This window comes from Chionomys nivalis, chromosome 25, assembly GCF_950005125.1.
Source record: "Chionomys nivalis chromosome 25, mChiNiv1.1, whole genome shotgun sequence".
NCBI classification, from domain to species: domain Eukaryota; kingdom Metazoa; phylum Chordata; class Mammalia; order Rodentia; family Cricetidae; genus Chionomys; species Chionomys nivalis.
Genome location: NC_080110.1, coordinates 35,152,732 through 35,176,656, shown reverse-complemented (window position 1 = coordinate 35,176,656; position 23,925 = coordinate 35,152,732). Strand labels below are relative to the sequence as shown.

Genomic DNA, 23,925 nt, shown 5'->3' with positions numbered 1-23,925 from the left:
TCAGCTCGCAAGTTTTAGACACCAACTCTCCAATCTTTAGTTTAGGAATTACAGGTGTACGCACCTATCATTGGCTATGAGGGATAAGTCTATCCAAGAGACGTAAGCCCCAACTACTTCAAGGCACTGGCACAGCACTTCTGAATTGGTATACTGGTAATTGTGTAGAATCTGGTACCACGACTCCACCAGATTTGGAATGCACTGTTCTCTCATGGTATCTTTTATCAGAGTATTCCTGCGGGCCTCCTAAAAACAAACACAAAAGACAAGGAAGACTGTGAGCCAGAGCTAGACATCCAAGTTCAGTTGCACACAGTAATTTCCTCTGCATGAAACCTCCAGGCTTGTTAAACAGTCCTGACCATGGCTTCCTATTTATCTGCTCTAAAATTACATCCTGTGATTCTTTGTGTTTCCTTTTTCCGTTCTATTCCTTGGTGCCAGACTTAATTCATTAACTAAAACTATAAATAAGCATTGTTTAGAAATCTTAAGCATGTGAAATTATCTCCAATTAGACACAAATGATACTTAAGCATTTAGAAAAAACGAGTGGCTTATATGTGCAGTAGTTATAGTTTTAAAATATTATAAACATTTAAAGCTATTTCCAGTGGTGTTTCTGTTGTTGTTTTTTTCTTAATGAGACAAAGTTCTCAATAAGTAACCCAGGATGGCTCCTACCCCCGTTTCCAAGTGCTAGAGACTTCCCACACTCTTTATTAAGCACTTCTATACTGAAGTGGTAGAGATCAAACCCCGGGCCTCTTGCACTCCATACACCAGTGCTCCATCTATCTATCTATCTATCTATAGATAGATATAGATATCCTTTAGGATACGGCTTGATTAAGGCTGTACCTCAGCTATAAAGACTATTCATCAGTGATGAAACACTACAATACACTACTTAACAACAAACAAACAAAGGCAAAGGAGATGTCTAGACGCATAAAGACTCAGATGGAGGGCTTGGGCACACGACTGGCGTGGCCCCGACATCTGCACTCATAAGCCTTTACACTTGTTCAGAAGCACTGAGAATGGATGACATTTCACAGTATGAAAAAACAAACACGTACTTCACTGGTGACAACAGTGGCTTAGCTTTAAAAATAATGGAATGTTCTTTTCGGTGGTGGGAGGGGTTAAATTTCATTGTCAGCAAATTCAAGATGTGAGATACATTTGTAATTTAAGAACAGGCAAAAGTGCTGGGCAGTGGTGGCGCACGCCTTTAATCTCAGCACTCAGGAGGCAGAGGCAGGCAGATCTCTGTGAGTTCTACAAGAACTAGCGCCAGGATAGGCTCCAAAACCACAGCAAAACCTTGTCTTGAACCCCCCCCCCCAACACACACACACAAAGAACAGGCAAAAGAGCCATCTGGGCATGGTGATGCAGGCCTTTAATCCAGCTCTCGGGAGGCAGAGGAAGTAGGATCTCTGCGAGTTCCAGGACAGTCAGAGCTACGCAGAGAAACCTTGTCTTGGAGGGAGCAGGGGGAAGCAAACAAATGAAACAACGTAAGACTCCCTGTGCTTTTCATCATATGTTTGTTTCCCCTACAAAACATACACTAAGAAACAGCATGAAGTTACTTGCCTCTGAGGTATGAACTACATCACGGTCCACCAACTCCGAATCAATGGCCATGAGGATGCGCAGGTACAGATCCACGCCCCTTGGGTTTAGGTCGACTACTGACAGAATGTCAAAAAAAAACTTGGGCCATTTAGTGAGATACTCTGTAACAAAAAGCAAGGCGAAGACTTGGGCTGCTTTGTTTCTTATAAAGGTCTTCTCTGGTTGGGGATTCAGCATCTGGCAAAGAGAAATATCCATGAAATTAAATCCAAACAATTCAAAAGCACACTATTTTTTCTATTTACCATTAGTTGGCAAAAACCCAATTAAACTTCAACATTGCCCACATTAGCGGCAACACAGCAAACTGCAAAATTACCCATGCGTGCAAGTAACCAGTCAAATGTGAGCAAGTGAATAATGGCTGCCTCTACGAACTTGTATTTCCCTCAGTGTTGGGGATAAAACTGTATGCTACTTAAGGATTCTACCCAGGCCTTTCTTAACCCCCAATACCACCAGGGTTGTTTGCCTGTTCTGAGTCAGGGTCTTTTGTAGCCCAGGTTGGCCTCAGTCAAAGGGATCCACTCAACTTCCTGCCTGTGTGGGATCAAAGGTTTGAGGCACCAGGACCAGCCCATCCATGCCTTATTTTTATGTGACAAGGTCTCCTATGCAGCTCAAGTTGGCCTTTAACTTGTTCAAACTCCAAGTTGGCTTCAAAACACCAATCTTCCTGTCTCTGCTTCCTGAGTACTGAGATATAGGGATGGACCAAGGGATCTCCTTTACTAAGCTCCATGAACAGAATCTTAATAGTTCATTTCTTTTTCTCTTTTTGCCTTTTGTTTTTCAAGACAGGGTTTCTCTGTGTAGCCCTAGCTGTCCTGGAATTAACTCTGTGGACCAGGCTGGACTCAAACTCAGAGATCTCCCTGCCCCTGCCTCTCAAGTGCAGGGATTAAAGGCCTGCACCACCACCGCCACCCAGGTCATAAAATTTCTAAGAAAACATCCAGTTGTTTTCCTTTGGCTGGATCTTAAAGGAAAATACTCTAGCGACAATAGAATGAAATGAACGGATTACCTGAGCCTGAAGCCATGACAGGAGCGTCTCCCTGATCAGCTGCTGCTGAGCTGTGCTGAGTTCTGAGTACCTGGTAAAGTGATAAACAGTGACTACATTGCCGTCTGTGGCTTTGAATGCAAATTCATCTATCAAAAGGGAATTTTACAGCATTCTGGCACCTGGTTTCCTAAAATGCATGGCAAAGTCCATTAGCACAGTTGTGAAGAATGCACAGACAAGCCTGCCAGACAGGCCAGTCAGTGAGCTCAGATCTGCGGCTCAGTTCACGCTCAAACAGATGACAGCTATGTGATTTCTTAAACCAACCATGCACCGAAGTCTGTGGTCTACAGAATAAGCCTGTAGACTAGCTAGCTCAGTCTAAATAAATGAAAGCACATTCACAGCCCAGATATAACGACTACACTGGTCGTTTACTATCCATATATATTTTGGTTTCCTCAAGGACAGAAAAATTAGACACGCTTGTTCCAACAAATCTTCGAGATTAAAAACAATGGAAAGACGTACTTGTATTTAACTTGATGTTCTAATACTTGGAAGCAGAAAAACTTTATGTGATCATCACTGAAAAAGAAAAAAAAATAGATAATCAGAAAATAAATCAGGGAAAACAATGGCAAAATGCTAGTAACAATCGTGAAGTTTCTAAAGCAAGGCTGCTTGCCTGGCTTTCTATTTACCAATTCTATTTTACTTATTTTTATTATTGTACTAGGTACCTAACTCAGGGCCTCATGAATTCCAGGCAAAGGCTTTACCAATCAGCCATAGGCACAAGTCCTGGATTTAAAGGGTTAATAGAGCTCTAAATACAATTCCCAACGCGTGGCAGTCTGTTCCATTTTCTAAACAACAGGACCACATGCTCTAATACACACCCTACCCTAAACACAGTGCTCCATAGAGGCCCCTGCCCCGAATGCTAATATGGAGAGTCAAGGTCCCTGGTACAATCTCTGTTTTGTATTTGATAATGGTCAGAAAGATGCAAGCTGACAAACAGCAGCAAAGGCTGACCAAACCAAAGATGCCATGCATGGCTTACTTGAAACTTAAGCATTATTAGTCTGATTCTCTTATAGGTAAATACAAAATAAAGAGGGTAGAGGGACTCAGGTCACCTCAAAGTTCACACAAGAAACTAAAGGATAAACAAACCCACCTTTGTAGGATGGGAGAAGGACCCAACAGCCGTCCACCACCTATTTCTAACTCTCTCTAGAGGTAACACAACCTACAATTCTAACAGAATTCCTTAGGAGTCCAGACAGATGGTGAGTGTGGCAGGCTGTGTGTGAGGACACCCTAAGGTGTTCAGGAAAAACAGTCCCAGTAAACGCAACCAGGCTGCAGCAAAACAGGATGGGGCAGCACACCAGCAGCTCCGGCCAGAGGTGTCACTAAAGCCCCGCGTAGCTGCTCCCATCAGCGGGCTGCCTGTGCTCTGCGAGCTCACTGTTTTCCACAAGCTTCACTATGCCCATTTTCTATCCTTACTAAGAAGCTAACTTAACTAATGATGAAATGGGCATACACATTCCTATTTCCATGAAACTGCGCCTGCTGCTTCAGAGAGACTACCGCAAAGTCACACTGCAGGGGCAAGCCTTTTCAGCGTGGTATGTGGCCTCGGTCAACAGCAATGCAGAGCTGGCGGGAAATACTCTAAGACCCACTTTCACCCTTCCTGACCCTTCCTGACTTCTCCTCAGAGGTCTGCTGGAGGCACACAGGATGGACTATGGAAGTCATCAACAAGACCTTGATCCAGACAAGGAATAGTAACTGAATACTGATATACTCTAAGTGAAAGCTTTAGAATAAGATATATATCACTAATGGTCACCTCCTTCACCAACTTCCAACAAACAGTAAGACAAGAACAAGTTCAGTGTAACCTATACCAGTGCACAATACACATTAAGAAAAGGATAGTTTGGGCTGGAGAGATGGTTCAGCAGTTAAGAGCACCGACTGCTCTTCCAGAGGACCTGGGTTCAGTTCCCAGCACCCACATAACTTTAACTCCTCACGCACACATACAAGCAAAACACCAATAAAATAAAAATAAATAAAATTTTAAAAAAGGATAGTTTTACTGAAAAATCAATTCTGAATTGGCTAAAAATTGGTTTCCTATTTTTCTCTTTGCATGCTACTAATAGTTTTTCTAAAAGGCAAATCACAAAATGTTTTTGTGAAAATACTTCCCAAAGAAAAAAACTAAAATGCCTCACTTTCTGGAAACATCAATGCTTCTAGACAACATGGAGACTCCGTCTTTACCTGTGCGTCTTCTGTGCCAGAGCCTCTGCGCACACCTGCCAAGCATCCGGGGAAATCTTTAACTGCTCAAAATAAGCCAAGGCCTGAAAGATTGCAAAACAAAGCAACACGGTTCATTCTAAATTCAGATGCCCTATGCATACTAAACAAAGGGCGGGGTAAACCAATAATCAACAACGATTTGGGTTTAATACGTCAGCAAAAACATCCAATCCAGGCTTCTGAATATGTGCAAAGTCCAGATGGTTCCCCAAAATAGATCAGTGACCAGTTAACAGACACTTAAGACAGTTTCCTTATGGTAAAGGAGATGGCGCAATGAAGAAGACAGAAGAAAAGCCCAAGTGTTCTATCAAATACAATACTGTCAAGGTATACATAGTCATAAAAGGGTCTCTGAAGGGTGCACACAGCACACTTGGCCTCCCAGCATGAGTAAATGCTAAACAAAATAAAACACAAAACTTTCTGGCCAACAACTAATCTAGGATGGACAGAAGGGTAGCGGGTAAGAGGGGAGGGAGGTGCCAATCTCTTTTAAAACCTCTACCTTCTAAGCTGGTGAACACTAGGAAGGAGACACGAAGGTACAAAAACCCTTGACCCTTCTAGGCATCTCTTCCATTTAGCTGTTTCTGAGTTGTATGAATTCTATCAAACTGACTATATTAAATACATTGCCTTCCTATAACCAGTTATCAAATCTGTGAAAGACTTGGTAGTCCTTGGTTCAGCAGGCAGTCATCAGTGCAGACGGTCTGGAGTCACAACTGCAGTGAAGAGCAGTCTTGGGTGGCCCTAAAATCCTTGGCAATGTCAGAGTTTCTACAAAGCCTATGACTACCACTGTGAACATTTCAGGAGCTAGGACATCGTTACACTGCTGCTATTATTTCACTCACAAGTAAGGGGCGGGGCTCGTCAGCTAAAACCCTCATTAATATATTATTTTCTTTAACAGCAGCAAGGGCCAGGCATGCAGCTCAGGAGGTAGAGTTCTTGGCTAGCTAAAAGCCCCAGGCTAAACCCTAGGCACAACAGAAATCAGGTGGGGCGGTGCTTGTCCTAGTGGTACCAAAGTTCAAGGTCATTCTCAGCTACCTACACAAGTTTGAGGCTGGGGGGAGGTGGGGATAAGTGAGACCCTGTCTCAAAATAAATTCAACAAAAGGTTTTAAGCTAAACTGGGTGTCTGAGCCTGGGAAGAGGGAGGGAATAACTAGAATTCCTTCCATTTTGGTCTCTGGTAAGATGTAAGATGGCTCAGCAGGAAAAGGCACCTGAGTTCAACTCCTGGAACTCAGGAAAAGAACAAACTCTATGCAAGTGCCAGGATAATCATCCCCCTGCCCCACAACACACACACCTGCACAGTTATTTTTTAAAATGTTGACTATTGGAACTTAAAAATTAACAGAATCCAGGAGGTGGCACACTTCTTTAATTCCAGCACTTGCGAAGCAGAGGCAGGTATATCTATAAGTTCAAGGCCAGTCTGGTCTACAGTAAGTTCCAGAACAGGCAGGGTCACACAGAGAAACTGTCTCCAAAAACAAAAACAAACAAAACTAACAGAATTAAAAAAGAATATATTAAAAAATGAGAATAGGAACTCGACATGCTGACGTACGTATGTCTACAATCCCAGGACTCAAAAATCAATGTAGGTTTGCCAAAAGTTGGCGACTATCCTGAGGTACAGTGTCAGTTTTTGCCTCACACAAACAACAAAACATCCAACAGAAAGTGTCAGATATGGCGGTGCACACCTACAATTCCAGAACTTGGGAGGCTGAAGGAGGAAATCAGAAATGCAATGCCATCCTCAACATGGCTAATCCAGAGCTAGCTTGGCCTACATCCTGTCTTCAGTCTCAAACAAAACAAAAATAACAGAGCTAGCAAGATAGCTCAGTGCATGAATTTTGATTCCTAGAGCCCACGTGGTAGAGGAAGCAGAAGCAGACTTCTTCAAGTTGTCCCCTGAACACATACACGTACACCATCGCAGGCTCACAAGGCTCTCAGCCCACCAAATACATGAAAAAACTAACCCCTGACTCTGCCCATCCCCTGTCCAACCAGTCCAACAAACTAATGAAAGCAGAGAAAAGGGACGGGGAGACTGCTCAGCAGGTGACAAGCGCTTCCTGTCTGTGATTGGAGACGGATCCTGGAACCCACAGAGAAGTGGGAAGACGGACATTTTCCACGAAGTTGTCCCCACACTGACACACATGCCAGGGGCACAGTAACAGAACTGCTCAGAAGAAAGGCCAGTGGCGGCGGACTGCAGCGACTCCAGCGGACACGAAGCTGGAGACGGCTGACAGTTCTCGGTGAGTACCTCGTCAGGCCAGGAGACACAGCAAGATGCTGCCAGAAACAAAATGAATGGTGCTTGCAAGACAGCTCCGCTAAAACCTCTGGGTTTTAGTGAAAGTTGTTCTCATAAAACAAAAAACTAGAGTAAAACTCAGCAGTAGAGTCCTTGCTTAGGCTCAATTCCCAGGTAACAGCCTAGCCAGGAAGCCACCATAAGCTACACTTGCAAGTAGAGCTGCTTGGACAAAGGGGTAGACTTCACGACATGCGTGGCACATGTGACAGCGGCAGCTCCCAACACCACCAAGGTGAATGGAGAAGTGATGCAGAGGCGGGAAAGACACAGGCGCGTTTGTTTGTTTTCAATAATTAAACATTTCTTTTAGTTTTCTTTTGTGGGCACTGCAGGGGTGAAGGGCGGATATGAAGGGATTGGGGTGCATGATGTAAAATTTTTTTTTCACGGTGCCCTCGCCCTTTATTTTTTTTATTGATATTTATTGAGCTCTACATTTTTCTCTGCTCCCCTCCCTGCCTCTCTCCTTGATGTGAAATTCTTAACCAATCATTAAAAAAAAAAAAAAATCACGATAAGGATGCTAAAGTGTAGCTTTTCACAGTTGACAGCTTCCGGAGTGGGTACTGGTGGGTAAGGACAAGTTTTCTCTCAGGGGCTGGCTACGGGGAGTTTGACCATGTTCCAGTGAGTATATGGGCAACACAAATTGGACTTTTTTTTTCCTTTTTTTTTGCAGGGAGGTGGTTTTGGGGGGCAGACCTGAGAGGATTGGGAAGTGAGTGTGCTGGGGGTTAATGATGTGAAATTTCCAAATAATCAATAAAAATATTATTAAAACAAACAAACCACAAACAAACCCCCAATCACCTAATACATATAAAACAGCCAAAAGCTTTTAATTATAATCAGCTTGCAACATCAAAGTAGGCTAAAGGTCAGACTGCAATGTTTCAGCTCCTCTGAAAGCAGATGGTTTAAATCCCTATGAAAATAAAACCATTTATATATAAAAAGCCTGGACTTCTAGGTTTCTGAGATACTCACAACTAGATTCCCATTATTTGCCATACTTGAAGGGTTAGTTACTTATTTATCAGCAGAGACATATATCATATCATCAGAAACTGCTTAGGAGGTTTTGTTCTTTTTTTTTAAACCATTTTAAAAGAAGTTTCTAGTACTTAAAAGCAAAACAAATACAGCTGTAATGCTAGGTGAGGTTAACTTTTAGCTCACTTACAGCAAGCTCTCTTCTTTGCTACACGGAGTAGGAAGAGAGAAAAACCCCTCCTTCCTTTGATCCTAAACTTCAGAGCACTCGCGTCTTTAAGCACTAATTAAAGGCTTGTTCTTCAGTGTCTTCTTTCATCACTCAGCTGAAGTCCTTACGAGACGCATCGGCTATCTTAGGGTTAATTGTTTACATTTACCAAGCATGCCAGCATCTCCTTCCTAGTGGGCTTCCTGTCACAAAACCGGTTCATATCACTTAAGGTGTGGCATATCAAAACCGCTTGTTTCCAGTCTGCAACGACTACACAGCAAGGAGGCAGCTGTCCCCAACACAGGAAAAGCAACTTACAATCCAGGCCAGCAATGGGAAAGCAGAGTGAGTATGCACTAGGAGACTGCAAGAGTACTCTGCCCTTGTAACTAACTGCCTTATGGCTTTACAACAAAAGAAAGGCCGGGTGTTACACAAGGACCTGCCTTCACATGTCAGGTTTCAGCATGCTGGTTCAGCCAAATCAACAGAAATCAATCACAACACCTGATGTTTCAATATCAGCACACACTCACCTCAAATCTGTCAAGATGTATTAAGGCTCACTCAAGTCAGATGTGTTTTCTGTTTAAATCCTCCAATGCACATTTGTGTAGCATGCTCTGAAGAACAGCTAAATCGACGGACTTACCCTCTGTCTAAAGTCGGAATCAGCATTTGGATTTAGCCCTAAAAGAGCCTGTTCATCCATGTCTGCCGTTATTCCTGGAGTTTTCCAATCACAATCGACGTGGCTTCTAATCCCACACAAGAATTCACAATCATCTGCACACAGAAAACAAAAGATGGTTACCTGGAATATAAGAAGTGGCTGAAAAGACACAGCTCAGAAGAGTCAAGGGAGCCTACATCTCTCACCAGACCGGGGCAGGTCTGACCCTTGGCACCACCAGGGGCTGATTTTGGGGAGTATAAACAAGCATGCCATTAAGGCTCTCAGGTGCTACTACTGTCCTGCAAAGCTTGCCAGCCAAAAAAGGATGTGTGCAGTGCTGGGCTGTCTGCCCCACAACGTGTGCCTGGGGAAATGAGAGGTTCCCTACTCTCAGATATGATCATAAGACATCTCTTAAAACAATTAGGATGGCAGGCCACAGAGTTTAAAGCCCTTACTGGAGTGTCTACAAGTAGGCCTAGAGAAGTTATGAGAAAGGGCTCAAGAGCGAAAAACCAGTTATTTAGCATTGAATAATGACTTAATTCTGCCTTTTACAGGTCTCTGCTCTTGCCAGCCAATGCTAGAAATACTTCGTAAATGACCTCCCTCACTTTAGAACGCACTACCCCCGGGCCCACACCTGCTTTCCTCTCCCCTAAATCCCTGGAAAGTAATCTACTTCACAATACAAAATCTAGTATTCTCAAACTAGAACCTGGGAAGCCCCCAAAGACAGTTCTCTGATACACAAGATGCTTTTCTCTATGCACATGGAACAAACTTAAAGCCATGCGAACACTGTGCTCTCGGGGATGGAAAAGTGCTCCCTAACATGGATAAAGTGACTCCCCAGAACCTAGGTAAAGGCTAGGTGTGGCAGTTAGAGAGGTGGGGAAATACCAGGCAGGACCTCAAAGCTGTCTGGCCAGCGACTCAAGTCAAACTACTGAACTCCAGCTTCAGTAAGACCCTGCCTCAAAAAAAGGTGTGAGGGGAGTGTTTACAAGGATGGGAGACAGAGAAATAGAAGGCAGTATGGACATTTGTGAAATGTCAAAAAATAAGTATATTGTGAAAATTAAAGGGGGAAGCCACCTGATATTGATATTGGCTTCCAACTGCACACTTATAAGCACATACAGACACATCAAACACATAAATTACATTTTCTGGAACACTGTGAAGGTAGGGAAATTGGGCCTTACATTACTATTCCAAAGCTATAAAGGTTTTTTATTCATCTATTTTTAAATTATTAGAGCTAACTAAAACTTTTTTTAAAAAGACCAAGAGGGGCTGGAGAGATGGCTCAGTGGTTAAGAGCATTGCCTGCTCTTTCAAAGGTCCTGAGTTCAATTCCCGGCAACCACATGGTGGCTCACAAGCATTTGTAATGAGGTCTGGTGCCCTCTTCTGGCCAGCAGACATAAACACAGACAGAATATTGTATACATAGCAAATAAATAAATAAATATTTAAAAAAAAAAAAAGATCAAGAGATGAATGGGGGTCCTGTGCAGCCCTTTAGTAACATCGAAGCCAGGGCGCAGGATCCTTATACATTCCTGTTTTCCATAGTCCTTTTGGAATCAAAATCAGAATAGAAGATCCTGAGAGCCTTGGAAAGAAAGGCCAGCCTTTTCTCTTACCACTCACAGCCAGTCAGCAGACCACTGCAAGGCCATCTAAACCCAACTGTCCATGGGATTAGATCCAAACATTTCTGAACAACCAAGCCTACCATGCTGCAGAATACGCAGTGGCCTGCAACACCATATTGCCCGACTCTCAAGTGGCCTTGTACTCATTTTTGCGTACACTTGCTCTTTCCAGCCTCGTGGTAAAACCCTGCAAGGCCTTCACATGGCAACTTACAGATCGCCCAGGCGCTGACCCTACCAAGTTGGATGAGATCCCCCTTACAAACTCTGCTTTGTTGCGACTGCCAGCTAGTTTTCTCTCAATGACGGTCAAAAACAAGGACTGTGAAATATGCATCACTGTGCTCCTGGAATTTAAAAATGCAGGGTTTGGGTTTTAAAAGTTCTGAATTTGAAGCAGGGAAATGGCTCAATGATTCCTTAGATCCACATGATTAAAGAGGAGAACTGACTCCTCTCTGTGTGTGCACACATACACACCTGTATATATACAAGGTAAATATATAAATGTAATTTTGAAGCCGTAGATTTATATTCCAATCTTGTCATTAAAGAACAAAAACTAGGGGGCTGGAGAGATGGCTCAGTGGTTAAGAGCATTGCCTTGTCTTCCAAAGGTCCTGAATTCAATTCCCAGCAACCACATGGTGGCTCACAACCATCTGTAATGAGGTCTGGTGCCCTCTTCTGGCCTGCAGGCATACACACAGACAGAATATTGTATACATAATAAATAAATAAATATTAAAAAAAAAAAAAAACCTAGCTGGGGTGGTGGTAGCTCATGCCTTTAATCCCAGCACTGGAGAGGCAGGCAGATCTTGGGTGAGTTCAAGATCAGACTGGTCTACAGAGCGAGTCCCAAGGCAACCAACCTGAGAAACTATCTCAAAAAAAAAAAAAAAAGGTTAAGCCAAACCAAACTGGACAACAACAACAAAAATGTCAAGGTAGCACATACCTTCTAATCTCATTGCTGGGGGTGGGGGGGTGGGAGGGTTAGAGGCACAGGATCTCTGAGACTTCAAAGCTAGCCTGGTGTATCTACATACAGATTATCTGGCTAGCTAGAGTTACAGTGAGATTTTTGTCTCAAAAACAAAACAAAAATTGAGGCCACACAGAAAACAGAAGTATTCATTCCTTTCTATCAGAGGAAAAGAGGCAAAGTCCTAAAGACTACAGTGTAGGCACAGCATGCCTCCAAATCTTACAAATCCAGAGGCAGGCACACAGGATGAACTAGTGGAAGCATTCTTAAACTAGAATGGTATTTTGAAGAGATGGGAAAGCAAAATTGTTCCACCAGGAAAAGTAAAGTATTATTCTTCTTATAAATGCTCAGAGAGAAAAGTTAGTTTAAGAATTGCTATGAACCCCTAATTGAGAAACCTTCTAAAAAGTTCTTCTCAATTATCCACTCCTTTGGGAAAAACTGCCATTTCAGTCTAATCTTGACAAGAAAAAAAAAAAAAGGCCCCACGGAAACACAGATCAACAGAAAAACCCTAAGCAAACGTGTTACAGTTGTCCACAGAGAGAGAATCCCTCACAAACCCTCGCCATCTAACACGTTCAGAAAAAGCACTAGGGTGATCAAAATAATCTGTGAACAAAGCACTGAAAAGCTACCCCTAAGTGCTAAAGGGTAACAGCTTCCTAATAAAGCCCGGGAGAGGACGCTTAGTATACTGACCCACAGAGCTTTGCAGACTTAAATACTGTTACAATATGGTAACATTTTATACGACCTGCAAAGGTGGGGGGGGCGAGAAATACACTTAAACTATGAAGCCATAATTTTTCCTTAGCCATCAAGAATCAAACAATGTGGAAAATTCCTCCACACCTACTTAAGCCTGTTTGAGACTGACTTAATCTTTCCAGCCTTTTTACATCAAGTTGACAAGTCGCTTTAATACAACGTAACTTCCCCCAGTAACAACTAATTAAGGCTTTCAAAAAGTACTCGTTTTTCAGGTTACAGGAAAACATCACGCTTCTCCACTGCTGCAGGACTGTAAAGAAGCAAAGAGGGGGAAAGGGCTGTCCGTGCTGGAAATTACTACGCAGAAATGACACTTTTTTCCTCTTATTTGTCCCGGGGCGGGGAGCGTATCAACTTGAGGTCTCCACAGTTGAAACACACTCCAAAAGTATCACGAATGGGGTCGGGGGGCAGCCTCCGAGGCCGGCCTCGCCCCTATCCTTTGCCCCGATCCCTCCCTGGGCGAAGCCTCGTGGCTACTCGGGTGATGAAACACCCGGCAACCGGCAGCCACGCACTCGGGACGTGGCCGCCACCTCTGGCCCCCAACCCCAAGCCCGGCCGGCCACGCAGGGTCCCCGGCCCTCCGCCCCCAGCCTCCAGTCACCATCACTCCAATATCTCTTCCTCGCCGGCACTCCCGAGGGCCGGCCAGCCGCAAGGAGCGGCGGCGCACGCAGGGAGGACGGCGAGCGGGCCCTCGTCCTTGTCGCTGTAGTCCTCCACTACGAGCCGCACGCTAGCGCCGGAGCTCGCCCGGGCCGCGTTCCTCTCGGCGCTCGCTCGGCGTCCCCGGGCGCCTTCTCCTGCGTGGCGCGGAGCGGGGCGGGCAGGTTGGCAAGCCGGCGGGCGGGGTCGGCGGCCTTGGAAGGAAAACTGCGCAGGGGCCGGCTAACGCCGCCGCTGAGTCAGCGCGAGGCACGCCCCCCGCGTCGTGCCGCGCGGACAGGCGCCAGCAGCAGCCTCATGGAGCGAGCAAGCCGGCCGCCCGCGGGCTGTGTCCCCGGGGACTACAACTCCCAGCATTCAACGCGCGCGCAAGGGGCGCTTCCTGGCGGCGGGCCGCGCACGTGCTCCCTGGAGCTCGCAGGGGGTGGGGTGGGGGCGTGGTCGGCGGGGCTGTGGTGCATGTCGGGAGAGCGCATCCGGCCGTCCTCGGAGCAGGTTACTGAGATTCTCTCGGTTGTTTAATGACCGGCCTCGTTGGGCCCTGCCTGAGCAGCGGCCAGAAGGACGCTCGACGTCTTCCAGAAAGGACTGGTCAGGTGGTGGACGGCTTAGAGTACTGAGCTCCCGAGATCGGAGAGTGGATGTGGTTTAAGCCACGTGTTGAGTCAGTTGTTCAGTTCCTTGACCTGGGTTCCACGTGTCCAGTGTCCAGAAGCTTGAGGATCTGTTGAGGGCTGACAACTTTTTAAAATTCACTTTATTTTGACTTACTTGTTATGCTTTTGACTCAGGATCACACTCTAGCCCAGGCTGGTCGCTCGGTTTGGTTTTTTTGTTTGTTTTAACTTAACCAAGGCTAGCCTACACTCTAGCAATTCACCACCCTCAAATTCCTAAGTCCCTGGAATTAAAGGCATGAGTCACCATGCTTAGTTTAGGTGTTTCTAATGTTGCCCTCAAAAAGGAAAGCATTTCGAGCGGTGGAGGCTCACACCTTTAATCCCAGCACTCGGGAGGTAGAGAGATCTCTGTGAGTTCAAATCCAACCTGGCCTGCAGATTAAATTCCAGGACAGCCAGGATTACACCGAGAAGACAAAAAACAAACTGGGCAGTGGTGGTGCACACCTTTAATCCCAGTACTCCGGAGGCAGAGGCAGGCGGATCTCTGTGAGTTCGAGGCCTGCCTGGTCTCCAAGAGCTAATTCCAAGACAGGCTCCAAAGCCACAGAGGAAACCGTGTCTCGGAAAAAAAAAGGAAACAGAAAGTATTGCTAAGAAGTCTAGTGCTTATGTTCTGTGCTTGTCTCAAAATGTTGCTTTTTTTATTTGACCCCGTTACTGTTACTTTGAGGGAGCAACTCCAGCTGCTTGGGTCTGAATCCGAAGCCTGATCCTCCATTATTGTTGGCTTCAGGTGTGTTACTAAGTCCATCTCAGTTTGGTTTGATTTACTTTATTTAGAGACAGTTGGTCACTATGTAGCTCTGGTTAGCCTGAAGCTTGCTGCCCTCCAACCCGAGATGAATCTCTTGCCTCTAGTTCCAGAGTGCTGGGGTCCCAAGAAGCCACCATTGTAAGGATTGTTAGTACATGTGTTAGACATAGCTTCTGTGACACTGTTCCTGGGGACACAGGAGCAAACATTCCTCACCTCAGAGAGGTTCTCAGATGGGATACAGGGAAAACGTCTAGCTTGGGGAACCAGTGACTTTTACTTTGTTTACTTACAGGAACAGAAATGACTTAAAGACACATTGAAACCTTTGAGTTGTTCACTTCCTGAGCTTAGAGTTTACTTCACAGGATGGAATGTTTCAACTCCCCTTTAATACCTTGTGTCTTGAGCATCCATCTGTATTGAAAGATGTTAATCCCAGAGGAAGCAACACAGTGAAGTCAACATGTAGATTTTGTTTTCTAAAGACAGCCTCTCACTATGTAACTCTGGCTGTCCTGGAACTCATTCTGTAGACCAGGCTGGCCTGGAACTCACAGAAATCCACCTACCCCTGCCTCCCGAGTGCTGAAATCAAAGGTGTGCATCACTAAATCTAGCTCAACATTTAGATTTAATGTCTGATTATTCGGTACCCTGAATACAGGCTGGTGCAGTCAGAGACTGCCATGAAGGACAGGCAGATCTGCCTTGTACTGCAAGCCAGTGATCCAAGCTGCTTGGGAAGCTAAGGCAGGAGGATCTCAAATTCAAGGCCAGCTTAAAAAGTAAAAAAGAAGTCTGGAGATACAGCTCAGTGACAGTATGCTTGCCTCAGATCTACCACACTAAGGTCAATCCCTAGCACAGGGGTTCTTAAAATTCTTTTTTTTTAATTTTTTTTTAAATTCTTTTATTTATTTATTATGTATACAATATTCTGTCTGTGTGTATGTCTGCAGGCCAGAAGAGGGCACCAGACCTCATTACAGATGGTTGTGAGCCACCATATGGTTGCCAGGAATTGAACTCAGGACCTTTGGAAGAGCAGGCAATGCTCTTAACCACTGAGCCATCTCTCCAGCCCAGCCCAGCAGTTCTTAACCTGTGGATCGTGACCCCTTTGGGAAGGGGGGTTGGATGACCATTTCAAAGGAGTCCCCTAAGACCTTTGGAAAACACAGTTATTTACATTACAATTCATAACAGTAGCAAAATTAGACTTAGGAAGTTAGCAATGAAAATAACTTTGGGGTCACCACAACATGAGGAACTGTGTTAAAGGTCATAGCGCCAGGAAGGTAGAGAACCACTGCCCTACTACCACGGAAAAGCTTATAAAACTTGGGAGTGGAGTAAGGAGGGGAATGGAAGAAGAAGAATAAAATTGATGTAACCGTTTAACAGCTACACTTATTTATTGATGTCACTAAAATTCTTTCCCGGGGGAGTCTTAAGCAGAGTCTACCCATCTTAAGAGTCTAAGGACAAGCCCACCTAGATTCCGCCAGAGTTCGCTCTGGGTACCAGTGAGTTTATTGGGCTTTCTTACAGAGCATGAGTGAGGGATAACTTACTAGAAAGCAGGTGTTCCTCTCCCCTAAAAGAGACTGCACTGAAAGTCTTTACCTATCCAGGATGATGGCTTCTCTGTAGCCACAAATATGGACTGCCACCCCTAGGTCAGGTGCAGTTCCAACAGAGGTGCTTGCAACAGGTGGTAAGGACTGGCTGGATATTTGAGTCTCTAGGCCTTACCTGCTATGACCGTTTGTAAGGACACCACAGTTTGCCCTAAGAGGATATTCCTATACAACAGCTGACCGGTTTGAGACACAGCATTTCATATATAGCCTTGAACTGTTTGAAATGTCAGGCCTCAATGAGGCTGGCGAGATGGAGCAACAATCAGAAATTCATACTACAGGTGGGGTGGATGGTGCTGATGGTGGGTGGCTCACACCTTTAATCCCAGCATGTGGGAGGTAGAGGCGGCATGGTCTACAGATCCAGGACAGTCAAGCCAATACAGAGTTTATCTCAAAAAATAAAAAAAGTAGAAAAAAAGGACATATTACTCTTCCAGAAGGCCTGAATTTGATTCCTGGCACCCATGTCAGGGGACTTACAACCCCTCGTGACTTCAACTTCAGGGAAATTCAAAACCAATGGCCACTGCTTGTGTCCACACATACGGCACCCCTCCCCCCACGAATTATTATTATTTTTTTTATGTCTTAAAATGCCAGGCTTGGCTTTGCTTCCTGTCTGTTTCAGTGTGTCCTGAGTCTAGCACTGTGCCAGCCCCTTATTCCAGTTCAAATGTGTTGTTAAGTGAATTTTTGCTTTAGCTGTAAAACAACTTACCTGGCGCTAAGCCTGGTGTGAGTGACTGCAGAGCAGATTTCACTGCCTCATTCTTTTTGTTGTTGGTTTGTTGGTTGGTTGGTTGGTTTTTCAAGACAGGGCTTCTCAGTAGCTGTGGAACCTGTCCTGGAACTTGCTTTGTAGACCAGGCTATCCTGGAACCCACAGAGATCTGTCTGCCTCTGCCTCCCAAGTGCTGAGGTTAAAGACATGTGCCACCACCACCTGGCCACTATCTGTTTTTAAAAATTCAGTCTATTGTGATTACATTTGCTTTTTCACTTATAAACTCATTTTTGTGGGAACTTTAGTAAGCATTATACAGTACTTGTCTATAGCTTATCTACAATTAAATTTACTTAGTAACATTGGTCCTTTCTGATAGTTCAAGTGGAACTGCAAAATTCCCTTCCAGATCGGTAAACTCATTATTTCAGAATGACTAAGGATGTGCTGGAAGGACTCCAACTAGAGAGGATCCTATTTGTCTCTAAAGGAATAGAGGTGATAGGATGGAAACACACTATGTGTATATAAAATGTAGGTGTGTAGAGGGGATTTATTCGAGTGGCTTCTAGGCTGTGGTCCAGGTAGTCCAATGATGGCTGTCTCCAATAGGAAGGCCAAGAATTCAGTAGGTGGATGTCTCAGCAGTCCTGATCTGGTGCTGAAATCCCTGGGAATTCCCAGAGAACTGCTGGTTTTCCATCCATACAGGAATCCCAAAGAGGTAGGTTCTAATACTATAGAAGGAATGGTTAGCAACAGGATAAATTAACTTAGTAGCAATAGTGAGGGCAAGCAGGCAAAAAAAGCAAAAACTTCCTTTTTCCAACTGCTTTTATGAGGGCTGTCACCAAAAGGCATGGTCCAGATTTTGTGTGGGTCTTCCCAACCTCAGAAGATCCAATCAGGAAAATCCCCCCAGGCAGCTTGGGTTTCAATTGATTCTAGATTGGTAGACAGCCAAGATTAGCCACCACACCCACTCAAGGACCAGTTTTCTTACACATTTCTTTCAATGGCTCTTTTGTTTTGTTTTTCGAGACAGGGTTTTCCTGTAGTTTTTGAGTTTGTCCTGGAACTAACTCTTGTAGACCAGGCTGGCCTCAAACTCACAGAAATCCGCCTGCCTCTGCCTCCAGAGTGCTGGGATTAAAGGCGTGCACCACCACCACCCGGCTTCAATGGCTCTTTTAACTATTTCTTTCACCCATGAATTTCTCTTGCCCATTATTTCCGGCACCATGATTTTAGGTGTATCTTTTTGTCTGTTCCACTGTTTTCTTCTGTCACATGCCTCATTTTGCTTTCTTACGGTTGTCCTCGGGGTTATTCTGTAGTCATTTGATTTTCTTTTGTGTATTTGTTCCCATTTCCACAGTTTTAACACTTGGTAGGCTAATTTCCTACAGTTAGTTCTGGACTTTTGGTTTGATTTTTTTTTTTATTTTGTTTTGTTTTGTGAGAGAACATCTCATTTGGTACAGAGACTCAGAGGCTCCTGAACACAGGGGCCTCTAGACATGGAGGGACCACACCACGGACTGGAGGCAAGATTAACACCTGCCGTGGTGTTAGTTCTGAGACCATCTCTTGGTCTCTCTCCACAGGGAGATGCTGGCATGGGGCCCACTTGTCATGAGAGGACTGCAGAGCTGGCTCTGAGAGCTGTGCTGTCGGCTCTGGAAAGCAGAGCTCGTCTTGACCTGAGTGTGCATGGGCGGCCAGGGGAAGCGGAAGCGAGGGTGTCTGCTGGGGCTGAGGTGGTGATGGGCCTCAGTTTACTCAACCACGAGAACCCTCAGAGATAAGGTTAAAGGTCTCTTCTAGTTTCAGGGGACCTAGTAACCCCCAAGAGAAGTGGCAGTGTTTTCTCCCCTGCTCCAGCCTCCGAGTATTTGTGCTGCCCTCATCTGGCTAAAAGGCAGAAAGCACCTCCCTGAGGAGCAGAGAGAGGCCTTACAGGCTGCCCTCATAGTAGTCTGACTTAAAAGAACATGAGAAAAACTCGATTTTGCTTGGTGGGAGGGAGGAAATGTACCAAGATTTCATGTTAAGTTTGAATTTGGCTGGATTCTAACATTGATTGTCGTGTTGGAAGTTAAGAAAATGGACTGAAAACAAGGACAGCAGTCGTTTTGAGACATAGGTAATCCAGATGAGGGCATGCATGGGCAATGTGTGCAGTGTTCTGCAGCAGACTCTACAGGTGTTTGCCACACAGAGCACACCTGCCCTACCCTCTTTCACTTTTATATGCATGTCTTCCTCCTCCTCCTTCTTTTTTGATGTTGCCCCCCCCCCCTTTTTTAAAAAAGATATTAAGCCGGGCGATGGTGGCACACGCCTTTAATCCCAGCACTCGGGAGGCAGAGGCAGGTGAATCTCCTCTGTGAGTTCGAGACCAGCCTGGTCTACAGAGCTAGTTCCAGGACAGGCTCCAAAGCCACAGAGAAACCCTGTCTCCAAAAAAAAAAAAAAAAGATTAAAAAGATTTTATTAAGTATTTATTTAGTATACAGTGTTCTGCCAGAAGAGGGCACCAGATCCCATTATAGATGGTTGTGAACCATCATGCGGTTGCTGGGGATTGAACTGGAAGAACAGTCAGTGCTCTTAACCGCTGAGCTATCTTTCAGGGCTGTGATTTGTGGTTTAGCTGTGTTGGATTGTTCAGATCTTGCTGTTGTAGCATGGTTCAGCTCTGTTGATGCCATATTGCCCTTTCTGCTATTGTGTTCTTCTCCTGGTGTTTAGGCATCTGGATTTGGGGTGATTATAGATGTAGGTGCTGATTCCTGCATTTGTCTTTGCTACATGGGTGTTTTGTTCTTTGATTCTCCTTTCTCTCTGGTCTTCTGGCCTATGGTATAAAGCCAAAGTCTTCTTCCAGAGTTGTAGAACAGAATATAAAGCCAAGAGGAGAGGGTATAGTCTGAGGTTCCTAGATGGTCTGATCTCTGGGGTCTCTGTGACCAATCTGGCCTTCGGTCTGGCTGCTGGGGTTGGCATCCCTAGTTCAAGCTTTTGCTTTGGTAAAGCTAAAGTCCACTTCTGAATTTGTAGGCCTGGATTTGGAGCCCAAGAGAGGAGGTACAGCCTGTGGTTCCTAGATCCTGCCTGGTTTCTGGTAAAGCCAAAAACTTCTCCCAAAGTATTAGGTGAGGATATGGAGCCAAGGGGTTGGGGTACAGTTTGTGGTTGTTGGACAGAATTTAAAGGTCTAGCAGGCATTGGGCAGTGTCTTCTCTGGGGTTCTAGGACCAGTTTGGCCAGTGATAAAGCTGCTGGGACCCAGATTTTACAGTTTTTTAATCATACCCAATATGCTTACAAATCTTGCATTAAGGTTTATACCTTAGCAAAAGTTTTAAAGACTTGAACCAACCCCAGAAGAGTATGAGATGAACAGCAATAGCCTCCTTTGTTAATATTTTGTCCCTTTTTTTGTTTTGTTCCTTTTTCTGTCACATAGGTAGGTGGCTCGCTTAATATGGGACAGAAATTTTGGAGGAAATCCTTAAACAAGCATGCTTGGGTCTAGAGGAGGAGGAGTCATATCCCAACTCCAGAGCCAGCTTTTAATTGAAAGGGGACAGCACAGAAGAGCAGTGTAATGCCACCTGTGGTGGTTTTAAAGTAAATAGCCCCAAAGGAATGGCACTATCAGGAGGTGTGGCTTTGTTGGAGTGGGTGTGACCTTGTTGGAGAAAGCTTGTCACTTTGAAGGTGGGCTTTGAGGTCTCATATATGCTCAAGCCGCACCCAGTATCTCAGTTCACTTCCTGTTGCCTGCTAGATATAAAACCATCAGCTGTCTCTCCAGCATCATGTCTTTCCGCATGCCATCATGTCTCATCATGTCCCATCATGTCCCATCATGTCCCATCATGTCCCATCATGTCTTCCCACATGTCATCATGTCCCACCATGAGAATGGACCGTACATCTAAAGACTATAAGCTGCCTCTTAATTAAAGGTTTTCCTTTATAAGAGTTGCCATGGTCATGGTGTCTCTTTGCAGCAATAGAAACCCTGACTAAGGCACCACTCACACTTAAAAGACATCTGAATCCTCATATAACCGAATCGCAGTAAGCTGAGAATAAAGAAGGCTTAGAGACGAGAGTCAGGGGCTTAGCCTTGCCAAACTCAGCCCCTGGGATCAGGGGTTTTGTAGAGGTCAGAAGGTGAGGACAGAAAGTGACCTCCATTTGGTTGGTTGGGTGGGTGGGGTCTTATCCACAGGTAAGGGTTGGAGAATAGAGTCACAAAAGTCTTGGGGCCTGTGCATTACAGGCAGCTCCAATGGGAATGTGGGAGAAGAGGGCGAAAAGGGGAGCAGTAGCCCAGTTTGGCCTAAGGAACTTGCAGAATTATAGCGCTAAGGGTGGGGGGATATGGTCAGGTCAAGAGGGCCACCCGGAGCCTTCAAGGCCATCACCTAGGGTACCTCTGCATCCAAGAATAGCAGAGGGGTACCAGATTCTTATCAGTCACTTTATCAGACTCAGGGAAAGGTTTACACCAGGCAAAGGGGAAGCTTCCCTAATTGCTGCTGGTGGATGGGGTGCAGAACGATCACTGAAAGCAAGTCTTCTGAGGGTGGACTGGAGATGAGGGAAAGGGTCCCAGTGTGGTGTAGGACCCAGGGGAAACACAGGCACCAGGAAAACCTATTCAAATCATGGAACCAATATAAGTATCACAGCTATGAAGAGAAAGGTATCCTGGCAGTTGTGAGCCTAGGAATACCCCAAAGTCATACTGCACAACAAACCGCACACAAGAGATTTATTGGGAGCCAAGTAGGAAGGTAGCTGCCTCAGCTTGGGCGAGAAACAACAGAGAGCTGAGCAGAAGACAGGGCTTGTATAGTTTCTGGGGAAGGAGAGCCGATTTTTCCAGGGTGGAGATTTCAAGTCCTGAGCTTGGGGGGACTTTTACTCTGTTCGGTGGGGGATGGGTTTAGCCATTAGGGCAATTAGAGTGTTCTGTGGGTGGTACCTGGTGGTTGGATGTCCTAATGGGAGAAGCCTGGCCTTGATGGGATTACAATATGTTCCAAAGGAAATATTTATTTGTACCCTTCACATAATGTTCATTATAGAATATTGAATGGGGAACATTTGGTGTGAATTGGATGACTAGAGTAACCATACTTCTTCTCATTGTCCTTGAAATCACTGACAAATTACAGAGTATCATTCACTCTAATCAGAGCCCAAATGTGACTGATGGAGTCAAGTGGAGGGGAAGGTGAACCTTCATATTCGAGTCACAGACTCCATGATTTCCGTTCCATCATAGGGTTCATGATGCTAAACACAGACATGGAGCCTGTTTAGTGAATGTGCTTATGTTTAACCATACATCAAGGAGGGTGGGTTAAGCGTATCTTCATTTGAATTTCATCCAAAGGTAAATTTGAATGTAGGTGTTTTGGGACACAAACTCCTTGATGAACACACATGAACTCACGAGGGAAATTCACACTCCACTTGTGATGTCCTCTCTCAACATAACTTTAGGACAGCTGGGCTTTGTAGCTGAAGTTCTCACCTACTAAACACCAAGGACGCCTTGAGCAAACACTGAGAAGGACTGAGTGAAACACCACCAACTCCAGAAGGACACAGATAGAGACAAAGATGCTTTACAGGCACATCAAAACTATTTGGCCCATCCTATAACTTGAATTGCTAACACCTATTATCTAAACTGTGGCAAGATTGCATAGCGAAAGTAATCTCTCAAATGTTGATTTATTGAAACATTTACTGAACACCTGTTGTTTTTAGGGCTTGATTCACAAATGTACATGAGCTTATCAGTTGTTGGTTGTCCCGTACTTTCATCAACAAGTTAGTTTTAGTTTGGTTTTTTATAGCTAGTGAGAAAGGTTTTGCCCAATGCATTATGTAAGGTTGAAAAGAATGGAAAATGGATAAAATCCAATTTAGATTACCTTTAGAGTATCTTTTCGGCAAAATTGATCTAGTCTAAAATTTACATCCAGGGGCTGGAGAAATGGCTCAGAGGTTAAGAGCCCTGCCTGCTCTTCCAAAGGTCCTGAGTTCAATTCCCAGCAACCACATGGTGGCTCACAACCATCTATAATGAGGTCTGGTGCCCTCTTCTGGCCTGCAGGCATGCAAGCAGACAGAATACTGTATACATAATAAATAAATAAATATTTAAAAAAATTTACATCCAACTTGATTCTAATACAATATATTACAAACAGAACAAAGACAAATTTTAAGTATTTGGTTTTTAGCTTTAAAAGTATTTACTAAAGCGAATGGAGAACTGAATTTAATAGCATATTTAATGTCCATAAATTTCATGCTAAGATTACAGCTCCTGACTTTAAGGTTGTCTCAAATCGTTCCCAGTTTTGGTGTTCCACATGTGTTAGCTGAGTATCTGGCATGCTTTATTCTCATGGTATATTCTTAGGCAGATGAGTAGATGGAGGGGTTGCTGGGGAGGTGAGTGGGCAGATGGACGGTTGGGTATGTGGATAAATGAGTGGGTGGTTGGGTAGATATTAAAGAGGATGGAGAGGTAGGAGGATGGGTAGATAGGTGTGTGGGTGGATGGATGGGGGATGGATGGTTTGTAGAGTGGGCTGATGGAGGTGTACATGGTTGTGGATAGATGCGTGCATGGATACATAAATGCATGGGTTGGTGCTGGATAGAAGAAGCCTGAGTCTGCACATCAGTGCACTGCAGAAGGCAAATAAATGATTGTACAA

The 23,925-nt window shown here is 44.7% G+C and overlaps 1 protein-coding gene across 1 annotated transcript in view; it reads right to left on the bottom strand.

Moving 5' to 3' along the window:
* Nucleotides 1-13,660, bottom strand: part of Xpot (exportin for tRNA) — a 43,023-nt gene extending 29,363 nt beyond the window's left edge. Inside the window, exons 1-7 of the mRNA XM_057757905.1 lie at nt 13,293-13,660; nt 9,230-9,363; nt 4,970-5,052; nt 3,191-3,247; nt 2,678-2,747; nt 1,609-1,827; nt 65-249 (exon numbers count right to left, since the gene is read on the bottom strand). Of these exons, the coding sequence (XP_057613888.1) occupies nt 65-249; nt 1,609-1,827; nt 2,678-2,747; nt 3,191-3,247; nt 4,970-5,052; nt 9,230-9,289 (674 nt within the window). The 5' untranslated portion in view covers nt 9,290-9,363; nt 13,293-13,660. The remainder of the gene's footprint in view (nt 1-64; nt 250-1,608; nt 1,828-2,677; nt 2,748-3,190; nt 3,248-4,969; nt 5,053-9,229; nt 9,364-13,292) is intronic.
* Between the last annotated feature and the right edge of the window lie 10,265 nt (nt 13,661-23,925).